General features: G+C 52.5%; 1 protein-coding gene across 1 annotated transcript; it reads left to right on the top strand.

The window, feature by feature from the left end:
* Nucleotides 1-9,706: 9,706 nt before the first annotated feature.
* Nucleotides 9,707-13,358, top strand: GDF7 (growth differentiation factor 7; the record flags this gene model as incomplete). The annotated part of the gene is made up of 2 exons (XM_080342763.1): nt 9,707-10,043; nt 12,436-13,358. 2 exons carry the CDS (start codon nt 9,707-9,709, stop codon nt 13,356-13,358), a joined length of 1,260 nt encoding a protein of 419 aa, XP_080198889.1.
* Between the last annotated feature and the right edge of the window lie 1,097 nt (nt 13,359-14,455).

Below are 14,455 nucleotides of genomic sequence, written 5' to 3'. Positions count from 1 at the left end.
TGAAGGGCAGTTATAGCCAGGTGGGGATTGGTCTCTTCTCCCAGGCAGTCAGCAATAGGACAAGGGGGCATGGGCTTAAACTCTGCCAGGGGAAATTTAGGCTGGATATTAGAAAGAAATTCTTTACAGAGACAGTGGTCAGGCATTGGAATGGCTGCCCAGGGAGGTGGTGGACTCGCCGTCCCTGGAGGTTTTTAAACTCAGATTGGACATGGCACTTAGTGCCATGATCTAATAAACGGACTAGAGTTGGACCAAGGGTTGAACTCGATGATCTCGGAGGTCTTTTCCAGCCCAGTCGATTCTGTGATTCTGTGATTACACAGTCAGGTGAATTGGTCTGATGGTCTGGGCTGTGCTGAGCTGGGGAGCACAAAGGGAGACCCATGAATCATGGAGAAAATGATCGGATAGAAGGTGCACTTCCTTCCCCAGTCTCCATCAGGAATGTCCACACTGACCCTGTGCAAGACTGGAGATTCACCCGTGTATACCCTTTGTCCAATCTGCCTGCAAGAGCAGGCAGGGACCTGTTACTACAGAGAGGGAAAAGCTGAGATGGGAGGGAATGTGGCTGTCCCAAGGCTCTGGCTAGTGCTACCTTAAGTCCATCTTGAGGAGAAAGCACTTCATTGCTCCCACTGCCAACTTCTCAGCTCCCCGTCAAACACCAAAAGTCTGGGCCTTTCCTCAAAAGAAGAGCCTCTGTTTGTTGGATAACTGTGGCTCACTCCAACCCTGCTGAAATAGCTTTTGAAAGAATGAAGCTCTTGACAGTGAGACAGGTTTCAAACACACAAGTTTATCAGCTACCCTGCCCTGATCTCCAGGGTCTCCAGAGCTCCATTTACACAAGCAAATTAAATAATGCCAGGGAGCAATGTCAGCACTGTCACATTGTTAAAAGGATCCCTGGTGTATTTTCAGCCTTGGATTCTGCTGAAAGGTTCCTGGGGGCAATTCTGTTGTTAACTCAGGCCAGGGACCATTCTCAACTGACAGCTTGTACATGCCCTTCAGCCTTGGAGGCTAAGGGAGTTTAGCCATGCAGACAGGGGCTGACCCACAGGACTTGACTTGGTGCCAAAGGGTGGTCCTACAAACATTTAATTTGCCTGTATTAGATGTGGTCTAAGTGTCTACTTACACAATTATATTCACCTGGAGAGTGCATGGGATGAGTCTTTACATTGATAACCTGTCTTAAACATACCGTATCCACAAGCCATCACTGTACAGAGGAAAAACTACTGAGTAGATTCGGAGATGGGTTCACTTGTATTTTCCACTTCACTAAATCATCAAGGCCTAGGAAGAACTTTAACTGTTCTTGTGTGTTTGTCTCTTATTTAAACTGTCAGCCCAGACTTCATGGCATTGCATGGTGAGGTCCTGCAGAAAGGACAGAGGCAAAATTTAACACCTCCTTGTTCCAAGTGCAAAGTGCTTGTAAGCAAACTGGCAGCTGCCTGCTGGGCAATCATTTTGTTTCATACAGGAGCTAGTCATATAAAATAATATTCACCTTCATTTTCCTTCTGGACACAGAGTGAGGAGCCCAAAATGACATATTTTGACTTACTAACCTGGTGGGATCAATGTGTGAACCACAGAGATAGGCAGAGCTCCCCATACACTGCTGAAGTGACCCACACACAGTGGTGTGCTCTTCAAGGATTTCTTTAAGATTGGAAAGTCCCATCTCATATATTTTTGCTACTAAATTCTGATGATCTTCTCATAAGGGAATGTGCTTTCCTCAGGTGTTACAACAGGCACCTGGGGTCTCTCTGCAGGCTGCCAGGCACCCAAGACATCCACATGATGCTGGTAGATGAGGTGGGAGGTGTTAGGACAGCCCTTCTCTTTTCTGATGCAGCAGCTGGAGGTCTGGATGTCTCAGGTGGTACCAGATGCTCATGTTTAAGCATCTGAAATGGTCTCAGGTGCCTGAACCTGCACTTGAGTATTTGGGTGGGTAGGAACAGGCAAGGGCAAGGCAAAGCAAGAATGTTGCCTGAATCAAATATTAAAGGCAGAAATATATGTTACCTAAATACTGATGTCAGCACAGCCTGCACCAGCTTGCAACCTCTGTGGAGAGCTGTGCATAGGCTGTTGTAACGTATTAGGAAAGCAAGGGTATTGCAGATAGGGCATTTGACATCCCACTCAGTAACATATCAAATGCTTCTCCATGTAGCTGTCACTGCCTGGAGGCCTGCCTTTAACTTTAGTGGGAGCACTAAATAACTGTGCGGTGACTGAAGGATTTTACACATTGCGTGTGTCTCCTCTTAATATACCTATCTAGGCAAAGTTATGTGGACAAAAATCTTGCTCTGAGTTCAATAGCAAAACTATGCAAAGGACTCTCAAGTGAGATGTAATTTACGCTTTTTATTAACTCAAGGGCTCTCTCAGACAGAGCCATATAAAATAAAATGGAGCTCCACCTGATGCACCTATAGCAAAAACTCTGCAACAGCTGATCCCGTGACTGACACTCAGAAGTCCATCTGATAACACAGCACAAAGAAAAAGGGATGCGTCCACATAATGTATTGCTCTCCACTGCCAATTTTCTATCTCGCTTTCTTATATATCACAGTATCACAGTATCACAGTATGTTTGGGATTGGAAGGGACCTCAAAAGATCATCTAGTCTAATGCCCCTGCTGGAGCAGGAACGCCTAGGTGAGGTCGCACAGGAACATGTCCAAGTGGGTTTTGAATGTCTCCAGAGAAGGAGACTCCACAACCCCCCTGGGCAGCCTGTTCCAGTGTCTGTCACCCTTACTGAGAAGAAGTTTTTTCTCAAATTTAAGTGGAACCTCTTGTGTTCCAGCTTGATCCCATTACCCCTTGTCCTATCATTGACCTATCATATATGGTACATACTTGCACTGAGCTGCTTTATACATGTTTCACAGCCTAAGGGGAAACCAGAGTGAGTGCCGGGCTGCCAGCGCCTTCGACCCCTTCATCTGTGTTTCCGAAAAACACGCCTGACGGCGGTTTGCTGCTATAAATCCCTTGACCGGGAGATGGTGCTGCTGCCCCGGGAGTGAGCGCTGCCCGCTCCCCGTGCTCCCGGCACCCTGCGGCCGCCGGTCCCGCCGCAGCCGCACAGCTCCGCTGCGGAGGTGCTTCGGGATGGCCCTGTGGGACGGTTTCTACTTCTGTGAGCTTCTCATGATACTCAACAGCTGAAGGAGAAAGAGGGTCAAGGCATGAAAAAGGAAAGCAGAAATTATGGGTTTAAAATGCAGAACTGGACAGGAGGCCAGAAGATGCGCGGTGGTAAAAAGTAGTTTATGAGCTGCTCAGTTTGCCTCGTGGGCTATGTTGGTCTTTGTGGGGCTTTTCAGGTAAGAGGCATCTCTCCTAGTTGCCGGATGCCCAGCCTGAATCACCCATATCCCCTCCATTGTGGAAGGACATACTGCCTTGGCAAGATCAGAGAGATATCATCTTTGAGATAAGTGATCTGGACCATGCAAAGTTGTGAGCAAATAGGAGTTTGGACCTCATCCTGTTCCCCACCCAGACACCCACCTCCCTCCACATCTCCTCCTCCTTGCAGTACAGCAGTGGGCACAGAGGAGTGAAGGGAGGAAGACCATGCTGGAGCACAGGGGGTGGCAGGTCTGCTCTGGCCCTCTGTGTGCCTTGGATGACACCTATGACTTATTGATCTTCCCAGAGTAACCGTCAAGAAAACCTAAGTTGGTACCTCCAACTACTACCTTGCACTTAGTTGCATTTAGATAGGATGGAGCCACCTGTTGATTCCTGCTCAAGGTGATGTTCCCAAAGGGAGAGAAATCAGTTCTTGAGGACAGAACTTTCTTTGCCAGATCTCTGTCACTGTGCAGAACTATGTGGCTGACCTTAAGGTCTTCAGAGCTTATCTCCATTTGGCTGGTCAACAGCAGAAAATAAAAGTAGGGGACTAAGGGCACTGAAATGAATGAGAGAGCAAAAGTAGTTGTGTGGCAAGGAATAAACAATAGCAAAGGATGGGAAGATAATCTGAAGGGGAAAAAAAGAAAAACACCTTCCTTCCGTGTTCATAGTGGTGAAAACCTGCATCCAGGCAGTTAGGAGTGAGCCAGAACTGGAGATATTGGTCAGACTTTGCATTTGGTACAGAGAAATTCTGTCTCAAGTGGCAGAGAAGTGAGAATGACACAACAGCCCTGAGCAGCACTGGCTGGGGAGGGATGGGGAGAGGGCAGAGAAAGGATCTCTTGGGAAGAGCTGGGAACCGGGAAGATGGGGGTGAAGTACTGCGTGCAGTGTTTCCTTTCTGACACTCCCTTGGGTGCCTGCTGGCAGATACTCTCCTTCAGAGCTGCTTTAATACCCCTCAAAACTGAGGAACTTTCACAAAGGGACTGGGAGCTGGAGGACAAGAAGTTGGGGAGAAATGCAGTGATCTGGGGGACAAATGGGAGAAAAAGGGACTTAGTGGAGGTCAGAGTGTGAAATATGTAAAACTAAGGAAGCACAGAGCAGAGCTTGAGGAGCGCTGAAGGAGGGCACTTCCCCTGGTGACATCTCACATGGACAGCCAGGGGTACGGAGATCTTTCTGCACGGGAACACCAAAACCTCCCTAACAACTGTCTCAGATGTACTCTTTTGTTAATGCTGTAGGAATCCCTTTCTGGAGGTACAGCTCTCCCTCTATTAAGTATTAATGGGAGGGAAGCAATTAGCTAGACTGAAAAAGAGGCCAAAATGAAGTAAGGTGAACCCCACTCCTTCTGAGCAGACACTAGCCTGGACTACCACCGTTAGGACACTTGGGATGAGTCATTGCTCCAACCCTGCATCCGTGGCTTGGTGTATTGACAAATTACCTGCTGACTGCTGACTCGGACTCTGCACTTTTCAAAAAGCAAACTGGCTTTTTTTTTTTAGTTTTTGGTTGTTTCTCTTTTAGTTCTTTTTTTAGATTGACTGAGTGTTCAACTCTGTTTTCACTTACTGTCTTCAGGTGGCTTATACCAGACCCTGTTGTCCAGATGCTGCATAGGACAGTTTTCCCTGAGGAGAGTGGAAAATCTAACCCAAGAAGCTTTTATGTTTCCAGGAGGGTTGAACTCTCAGTAAAGCATTTCCATAAGTCTCCTGTCCCTTAGCTAGAGTAAAATGTTCAAATAGAAAGTGTTGTAAAATGAGCACAGCTTTAGACATCAGATTGCAGTGACATAAGGTCACTGTGAAAGCAGCTCTGTGGCTCTTTGAATCCATCTGATGTTTCATGCATGGAGTTTGTACCTTTATTTGTCTTACCTTCCATGGCTATCCCTGCACAGATAATGAGGAAGAATTGCTTGGCTTCGGCTTAAGTAAGTTTTGCAAGGAGTTGCTAGAAGATTTGGAAATAAAATGATGCTAATGCTTGGTTGCTTGCTGAGCTGGCCATGCCATCACGTGTGGCCATCTCACTAGAAGACATTTGCTAAGTGAAGCCACTTGTTAAGTGAAGCCACAAGAGGCTTCTGGTGTGGTCACTACATGAAAACATATTCTTCCCAATAACCACTAGAATCAATACTGTGACCACTCTGAACTTGCTCAAGACTTGCAATTTGGTTGAGCCCCACTGGCTTAGCTGATGGAAACAGCCACAAACACCTCCAGTTTCGAAGCACGCAGGGGGTTTGTCACTGCAGTTTATTTTTGTTCCATCAAAAAGTGCTGATGATGAGAAAAGTGAACATCTGTGGAGGTATAGGGCTCAGGCAATGTGGCTGACACCAGCTACAGAGTTATTGCTTGAGGATTTCCTTTCTGCCTCAGTTTCCTCCTTTGAGAAGTGGTCTTCCACAGCTGGTGGGGTTCTGCTTAAACAAAATACCTGCTTCTTTCCTTTGCTGAAGAGCATCTGTAGGGCAGCCCCTCTCTGGCAGGCAAGAGTCCCAGGATGGGACCTTGCCCACAGTTGCAAAAGAGGATGCAGCTGTGGTAGGAGAGTCCACCCTGCCCAGGACTCAACCCCACAGATGGAAACAAATCAATGCTCCACACACAAAGGCCCCCACCACCACAGGTGATGGAGAAAGGCAAACAGGGAGCAGAGGAAAACTGCAATAGATGGGACAAGCTAGAGTGTCAGCCAGGCAAGAATTATTCCTTCTTGATGCTGAAGAAATCAACATCCAAAAAATGTTTAAAAAAATATATAAATAAATAAATAAATAAATAAATAAATAAATATAAGAGCTTAGTGAGCTGGATGCCCCCTTCTTTCCAAAAACCCACCCAGAAGAGCCTCTTGGTGAACAAAGGGGAAAAACATAGTGGGACATGGTGTAATCGGGAATTGGGATCCCTCCCTGGCATACAGCCATTGGCTTTACATTATTCGGGACAGGTTCTTAGGGATAAGTTAGAGTTTAATATGGCCTCTGTCATGTTTAGATTCTGTCAGACTTGTGGTCCATTTAACAGTGAACAGAGTGATGAGGCAGTCTCAGAACTGCGTTTTTCAGTCTGTGCTGGAGGTACTCAGAGAATTTGTAAGTGTAAGACCAAAGAGAGATGGAGCAAGTGAGGAGGGCTGGAGCAAGCATCACCATGTTGGTTGAGGGCCACCACGGGCATGTCACTGTACCCACAGCACTGAGGAGTGCCCTTGAGAGGAAGAAGTCTATTTGCTGGTGAAGCCAAATGGACATAAAATCTCTCTTGGTTATATGGGTGTTTTTTCTGTATAAACTTGCTAATTGAGTTGTAAAATAGAACTGCAGCCTTTCCTCTCCAATTTCTGCTGCTGCAGCAGCGTGCTAATTTGGTTTTGGAAGGGGGCTGGTAGAGGGTGGCTCTTTGCCAGCGTGAAATTATGTGCAAAAGTTTTGCATTGGGAGAGGAGGGAGCCCATCCTTGCAGCAGGGAAGGGCTGGGGCAGGAGCTGCTGCGCAGGGCTGGGGTGGCTTGGGAAGGTCCTGCAGCTAGGCTGGGCTGGGCTGATGGAAATTGAAGAAAGCCCAAAAGGGTTTAGGCAAATCTGCAATGGAGAACAGATGGGAAACTTAGTGCTCGTGCACCTCGATAGATGTTGTGTAGTTGAAAGGATGGGCCGCAGGATTTTCATGTCTCCCAGCTGGGCAGGATTTGCTTCTTGGGTCTGTGTACCCTCGTGTGTGTGTGCGCCAGCCGATATGGACATGTGTGCCCAGTGCATGCAGACATGTGTATGTGTCGCTCGGGGTTGTGTGGGTATGTGTGTGCCTGTGTTTGGGTCTCCATGCAGATGGTGGGGACAGGGATCTTGCTCTCATCACCCAGCAGCACATGGCTTCACCACAGGGGTGGCTGTGCACTGGGATGAGGATGGTGTGGTGTGAACTGCTGTGGGGGAACTGATCGCTCAGCTGTGCCAGCTTACACCAAGGGTGTATTTGGCTGCTGCCCACAGTGGGGGCTGAGGACTGACTTGGGGGTGAAAAGGTTGGGAGAAAATAAACTACAGAGGGTACAACCTGGCTACTGTTGCATCAATGAAATTATTTTTTTTAAAACATATACAGAAAAAAATGCAGTGACAACTCCTGTCCATGGGAATTTGGCAAAGCCTGGGTGCCCTATGCATCACAGGTACACACACCGCAATATGCAGGAAGGTGTACCTGCATACAGATGCAAGTTGCCTCCAGCAAGGCCCTCGCTCACCTTTTTGTACCTTTCACTGTTTCCCACGAACGTTGCTGCATGAAAGAAATCCAGGCAGGACACTCCAGAACCCATTGCAAGAAGCCTGAAGGTTTGTGGATGGACTTGTCTGCCCATTTTTTAAAGCTTGGGCAATCCTTTGCATCATGTCAATCCATCCTTCCATTGACACCTTTTCTTCTGTGGAGAGTACTGGTTAGGAAGCGCTGCTGGTACCCCAAGGCAGGAGCATGAGGGGAGAAGGGAGTGCCAGTCCAGGGTATGGTTCCAAAGGTGAGATTGGGAGGTGTGGGACAGGACAGTGTTTTTCAGCCTTCCCGTCTTCAGGAAGGACTGTCCTGAGTGCTCAGTGCACTTGCTCCAGTGCTATGGGATCACCCAGCCAGGTCCCAGCACCCTGCCCATGGGGGAGTTGGGTGCTGGGGATGGAAAATCTTGCTGGATGCTTTGTTTTAAAGTGACCTGAACAGCATCAGGCTGGTTTTAATAAGGAGCTGACAGAAGAAAAACAGTTAATGAAGTCTTCCTCTGCTGGCCCTTCCTCTGCCTCCTGCCCCAGCCCGATGAGCATGGAACCATGCAAGGCCCTGTGCATACCAAGCAAAGCGTACAGATGCTGTGCAAGCCATGCAAACACTGTGCAAATGCTGTTCAAGCACCACGTGAACCGTGCAAACCCCATGCAAGGTGCCATGCAAGGTGTGCAAATGGCCTTGGGCCAGGCCATCCCGCACCATGTGGGACAGGGACCTCTCAGGACATTGTCACAGGAGCTGCCTCTGTTGCTTTGTGCTATGTGTACATACAGGGGAATTCCGCTGGTTGGCATTAGAAACCCACTTGCGATACTGTGACGAAGCACCTGTAAAATTACAGCAAAAAGAAATGTGAGAGGCTGTAGTGACAAATGCTTGTGAGAAGCGATTGTTTGGGGTGGGGGGGGAGAGGAAGAAAAAAGCTGTATTTATTTTGGCGAAACACCTACATTCCTTCAAATAAATCATCGCAGCACTTGTTTTTGTATTTGCGGAGAAATCGCAACAGACATAACCAGGGACTTAGGAGACTTGAAATAACATCCTAGTAAATATCCCACTTTGTTATTTTAATCGAGACCCAAGGAAACATCTGAATTTTACCAAGGAAACCCTTCGTGCAAGGGAAAACATTAGATCGCAGCCCGGCCGGTGCTTTGTTTTGCTCCGGTGTCGGTCTCCCGAGGCGGAATTACCGGCGCTGCCGGAGGCGCGGGCAGCGCGTCGCTCCGCGCTCCCCCGGCCGCTCCCGGCCCGGTCCCCTCGCCCGGTGCCAGCCCCGCAGGGTCGTCCATCAGCGGGGGACAGTTCCTCTTCCTAAACAGTGGTGGGGTGTCCCTGTCCCATATGGGGTGAGAGTTCCGGTACAAAACGTGGGGTGGCGGTTCCTCCGTCCGAAACAGAGCCGAGGCTGCCCCGTCTCAAGTATGGGAAAGGGGTCCCCCGCCCCAATTCGTGGTGGAGGGTGACCTCCCCCCCGTTCCAGGACCGGGTGAAGGTTCCCCCTCCAATATGGGATGGTGTGGGGGGGTTTCCCCTCTTCGAAATAGGGCTCCTCTGCACATAGAAGTCGCAGTGTCCTCCCTCCGACCGAGGACCGAAGACTGCCCTCCAAAGTAAGGGTAGGACACCTCATCCCAAAATAAGGCCGGGGTGACCCCCGCGGCACGGGGGCTGGGTGGCGGAGGTCTCCCCTCCAGAGTAGGGTTGCGGGTGCCACACCAGGGGCGCAGGTGCCCCCCACAGGCAGGGCTGGGGGCCAGGGGGGGCCTCACCTGCAGACAGAGGCGGGGCGGGGCCGGAGCGCGGGCGGCGCCTCGGCGGGGGGGCGGAGGGCGGGCGGCCGGCAGGGGGCGCCTCGGCGGCGGCGGGCGGCGGCGGCGGCGGCAGCGGCGGCGGCGGCGGCGTCGGGCGAAGACGATGTTCAAAAGCGGGCGGGGAGCGGCGGCGGCAGCAGCACAGCGCCGAGCACCGGGGCCGCCGCCATGCGCCTCCGCGCCGCCGCCGCCCTCTGCCTCTGCCTGCTGGGCGCCTGCCGCCTCCGCCGCGGGCTGGAGGCCGCCGCCGTGCGCGGCCCGTCGGCGGCCGCTCCCCAGCGACCCTCGGCAGCAGCCGCGCCTTCCTCCTCCTCCGCCTCCTCCTCCTCCTCCGCCGCCGCCTCCCCCTTCTCCTCCCCGCCGCGGAGGGACGGGGCTCTCCGCAACGGCACCGTGGTGCCGCACCACTACATGGTGGCCCTCTACCAGCGCCTGGCCGCCCGCCGCGCACCCGCCGGCCGCCGCGCCGACACGGTGACGGGCTTCGCGGAGCGGGCGCGCAGCGGTGAGTGCGGGACGCGCATCCCTCCAGCCGCAGTGGGACAGGGGAGCTGGGAGGGGTGCCCGGCCGGGACCCCGCCGTCGTGGGTGGGTTCGGGCTTGGAGATGCGGCTTGTGCGTGGGTTTGAAGATCAACACGGGCTTCTGCGTGGGCTTGGGGACGGAGACGGGGTTGTGCGTTACTTTGAGCATGGAATCGAGGACCTGCAACCCACCGAGACGTAGCTCGCACGTTGGTTTGAGCACGGGGTTGTGTCTGGGATGGGGTTGTGCATGGGCTGGGGAGTAGGGTTGTGCGTTGGTTTGAGCACGGGGTGGCTGCATGGGATGGGGTAGTGCATGGAGATGCAGGTGAAGCTTAACGGGGTAGGAGATGTGCATCGGTTGTTTAACGGGGATGCAGCTGTGCTTAAGTTTGAGCATGGGAATGAGGATGAGGACCGGGATGGGAATGGGGCTGTGAGTGGGCATCGGGTTGGGGTCGCGATGGGGATAGCAAAGGGGTTGTACTTGGAGTTGGGGAATAGGGTTGATTATAGTAAGTATGGGGATGTGAGATGCCAGTGGGGTTGCACAGGCAGTCGGGGTCGAGGATAGCTCTCGGGGCTGGAGGAACTGTTGGGGACGGGCGGCGACGTGCGCCCCAGCCGGGACAGTCAGGGAGAAGCCCCACCAGAGCCTCTGCAGCCAGAAAAACTCCGCGGCGGGCCGGGCTGGGAGCGCGGCTGCGCCCGTCGCGGTGCCCGAGGGGGGCGGCTCAGCCCCGGCTGCCGCGGCGCTCCGGAGCCGGCTGAGCTCGGCATCGCTGTCCCCTTCCCCTTCTCCCGCTCCCCGCTCTTTGCCCTGTTCATACCCGCAGATCTAATGATAATAATCAAATACGCACTTAACGATATATTTTTAATATATATATACATATATATTCTATATATATGAAATGCATATACTTCGCGCCCGGCCGATGAAGTTCGTTCTACTGGGGAAGAAAAAAATCCCGATCGAATAAAATGTAAAGACAAACTGAAAAGCAGCCACAGGCGCCCCAAGTGCCCGTCTCCGCCTGCCCCGGAGTGGGAAAGCGGCAGCTGATGGTGCGGAGCCCCCCGCAGCCCCTCAGACCCCATCCCCAAACCCAGCAGGGACCGTATCCTGCCGGCAGCCTTTGCAGGGAGATTTTTTCTGAAAGCTGGTGGGGAAACGGCGGGGGAGTGAGGCGGGACGGGGGGAGGATGCTCCGATGGGAGGGTGGGCAGTGCCCGGCTTGTGGGAGCAGGGGGAAAACTGCGCACAGGTCCTGGGAAATTTCAGCGCAAAATGAAACCAGATGAACTTTTCAAAGGGATCTCCTTATCTGCTCCTCGCCGGAATTTTAGATCTGCTTTTAAAATAATAAGAGTAATAATTACAATAATGATAATGATAATAATAGCAAATGATGGGGAGAAAAGTCTTTTCCCACCCGTGGGCAGTGCAGGCTGCAGCCTGACAGCACTGTCCGTGGGTGGGGGCCACATTGTGGGGTTGTTGGGCACGGCTCTGCCTGCAGCAGGTGGGGGACCTTGGGCACAGCAGCACTGTTTGCAGCGTGCCCAGGTCAGGTTTCTTGTCGGAAAGGGAGAAGATAAAAAACAATCCTCCCAGAACTCATTCATCTTTTTTTTGCAACTCCACCTCCTTTGTTTATCTATTATCTATCTATCTATCTATCTATCTATCTATCTATCTATCTATTTATGTTTAAATTCCATCAAGTATATTTATTCAGTGCCAGAAAGCATGCAAGTCTGTGTTTGGGCTTTGGATCCACCCAATATAGTGACTAATTAAAGCTGGGCTCATTTCAGCTTCTGGAAGTGCCCCTATCAGACACCCTGGGGCACAGCATCTGCATCCCCTATGTGTGTGCCTGTGCCTGCCTGCGAGGGAAATTTTACTTGGCATGGCTGGGGCTGGCAGAGTGGGGACACTTAGGGCAGAAGAAATCGGTGACAACCTGCTGATTCAGGATGGGATTGTGCCGCACAGGTTCATCTGGGGCTTCAGTGCCAAAACAGGATAGTGCAGCAGCTGGGGGCACTGAAACACCTGGGAGAAGGCAGAGGAACCACCTCGGGAAGCAGGGAACATGCTGATGAGGAGCCACATGTTTGAATTGATTCCTCCCTCCCTCTTTGCCATATCCTCCCTGGTTTTTTTCTGGTACCTCCAGCCAGGGTGATGCTCCCACACGCAGGGCACGCAGACTGTGTCCCCACTGGGATGCTCAACGAGCCTTGCTGCAAGGTGATGTGTCCCTTGCGCCTCTATAAAGGGACCTTGGCTTCAGCTTGCTGGGTTTTAATTTTTTTTTCCTTTTTCTATTTTTTTTTTTTAATTATTTGTTTTATCTCTTCCAGATGCCTCCCCATATGCCTACGAGCAGCGATACCTCTTTGATATCTCCAGCCTGCCCGAGGCAGAGGAGGTGACGGGTGCAGAGCTGCGGGTCCTGCGCGCCCTCCCTGAAAACCGGAGCTTGGCCCTGTCCCCCGAAGGCACCTTCCACCATCTCCTCCTCTCCACCTGCCCAAGCCGGGACGGCGAGGAGCCCCGGCTGCTGGACTCCAGGGCTGCAGACATTTTGGACACAGGCTCCTCCAGATGGGAGGTGTTTGATGTCTGGGAAGCCCTGCGGGATCGGAGAGAGAGATCTCCCCCAGGCAAGCTGCTGTGCTTCTTGCTGAGGATCATCTCGGATCAGTCGGGGCGGCTCCTGCCCCCCTGGCAGCTGGGGTTCAGCAAGCCCCGGCCGCAGCCCCACGAGAAAGCCCTGCTTGTGGCCTTCTCCCGCACCCAGAGGAAGGAGAACCTCTTCAAGGAGATCCGGGATAAGATCAAGGCCCTGGGCAGCCCCCCCTTCCTGGAGCCCCCCGATCCCGGCCAGGAGGTGTACCCCAAGCGGAGGAAGAGACGGACCACCATCGCCGCCCGGTCTGGGGGCAGAGGCCAAGGGAAGAAGGCGAAGACCCGCTGCAGCAGGAAGCCCTTGCACGTGAACTTCAAGGAGCTGGGCTGGGACGACTGGATAATCGCCCCCCTGGATTACGAGGCGTATCACTGTGAGGGGGTCTGCGACTTCCCCCTGCGCTCACACCTAGAGCCCACCAACCACGCCATCATCCAGACCCTGATGAACTCCATGGACCCAGAGTCCACACCTCCCAGCTGCTGCGTGCCCTCCAAGCTCAGCCCCATCAGCATCCTCTACATAGACTCCGGAAACAATGTGGTTTACAAACAGTACGAGGACATGGTCGTGGAGACGTGTGGCTGCAGGTAGCAATTTCTGCAGCTTTCCCCCTCCCCACCCCGCCCTGCCCTGCCCTGCCTAGCAGCCCTGTCCCATTTTATATATATAAATATAAATATATATATATATATAAAATATATATATACATACACATTTTGATGTGTGCCTTTCCAAAAACCGAACTCAGAGCGGATGTCCCCTGCCTTCCCAGTGCCACCATGGTCATGAGCCCAGGAAGGGTGGGGGATGCAACCCCAAGACAGCGAGGCTGTAGACTGGCACCCCACCAGGGCCTCTCAAAGAAACAGCGACTCCCACCACCCACAGTGGGATTCCTGGGGCTCAGCTGGGGGTGATGCAGTGCTGTGGGGGCCCAAGCTCCCTGCTCTGAGCTGCCTCCATCTCCGTGCCTTGCTCCCCACCAGGCAGGGGGGCACACAGCCTGGCAGAGCCCCCAGGGGATGTCTGCTCAGCCTCCGAGCTCTGCCTGATCCTTTGGTTTGCCCAAGCTGAGCAGACACCTTCTTTCCCAAAGGTTTTGGAAAATGTCTGGCCAAAATTGTCTCAATGCGGGGGACAAGCTGGGGGTGGACTGGGCGGTGGCTGTGGCAGAGGGGTCAGTCCAGCACCACCCAGCAGTGGAGGGGAGGTGGCAGGGCACGCTCTTTTCTTTGAGTTAAAGGAGTTTTTCTGGCTGCCTTCAAATCCCTACCCTGGGTTTGCCAGGGCACAAAAGAGGGATCCCTGGGGCAAGGTTGGGGGTGGAAAACCTCTGGCCATGAAATCATTTGGCCCAGGCCTGTTTGCAGTGGGGAGAGATTTGAGAATCTGCTGTTGAGGACAGGAAAGGAGGTCCCATAACTGGAGGCTAAAGTGAGAGTCAGAAGTTCATGCTCTCAACAGAGATGGGAATGGCATGGGGAAGGTGTTGGCTGGGGGTGGCTCCATGTGGTCCAAAGCACTTCTACTGTAGCTGATGTCCTGCAGGAGGTACTGGCTGGTGGGTCCCCTCCCTTTCCCACACAAAACCCCATTTCCAAGGCACACTGGGCACCCGACACCAGGCTCACGAGTCACACAGCTGTCCTCGCTGTATCTGGGGAGAAGCAAAGGTCCCGAGTTCCCTG

This window comes from Nesoenas mayeri (assembly GCF_963082525.1).
Source record: "Nesoenas mayeri genome assembly, chromosome: 3".
Lineage (NCBI taxonomy): Eukaryota > Metazoa > Chordata > Aves > Columbiformes > Columbidae > Nesoenas > Nesoenas mayeri.
The sequence above is the reverse complement of the archived record's forward strand: the minus strand, read 5'-3'. Positions and strand labels throughout refer to the sequence as shown.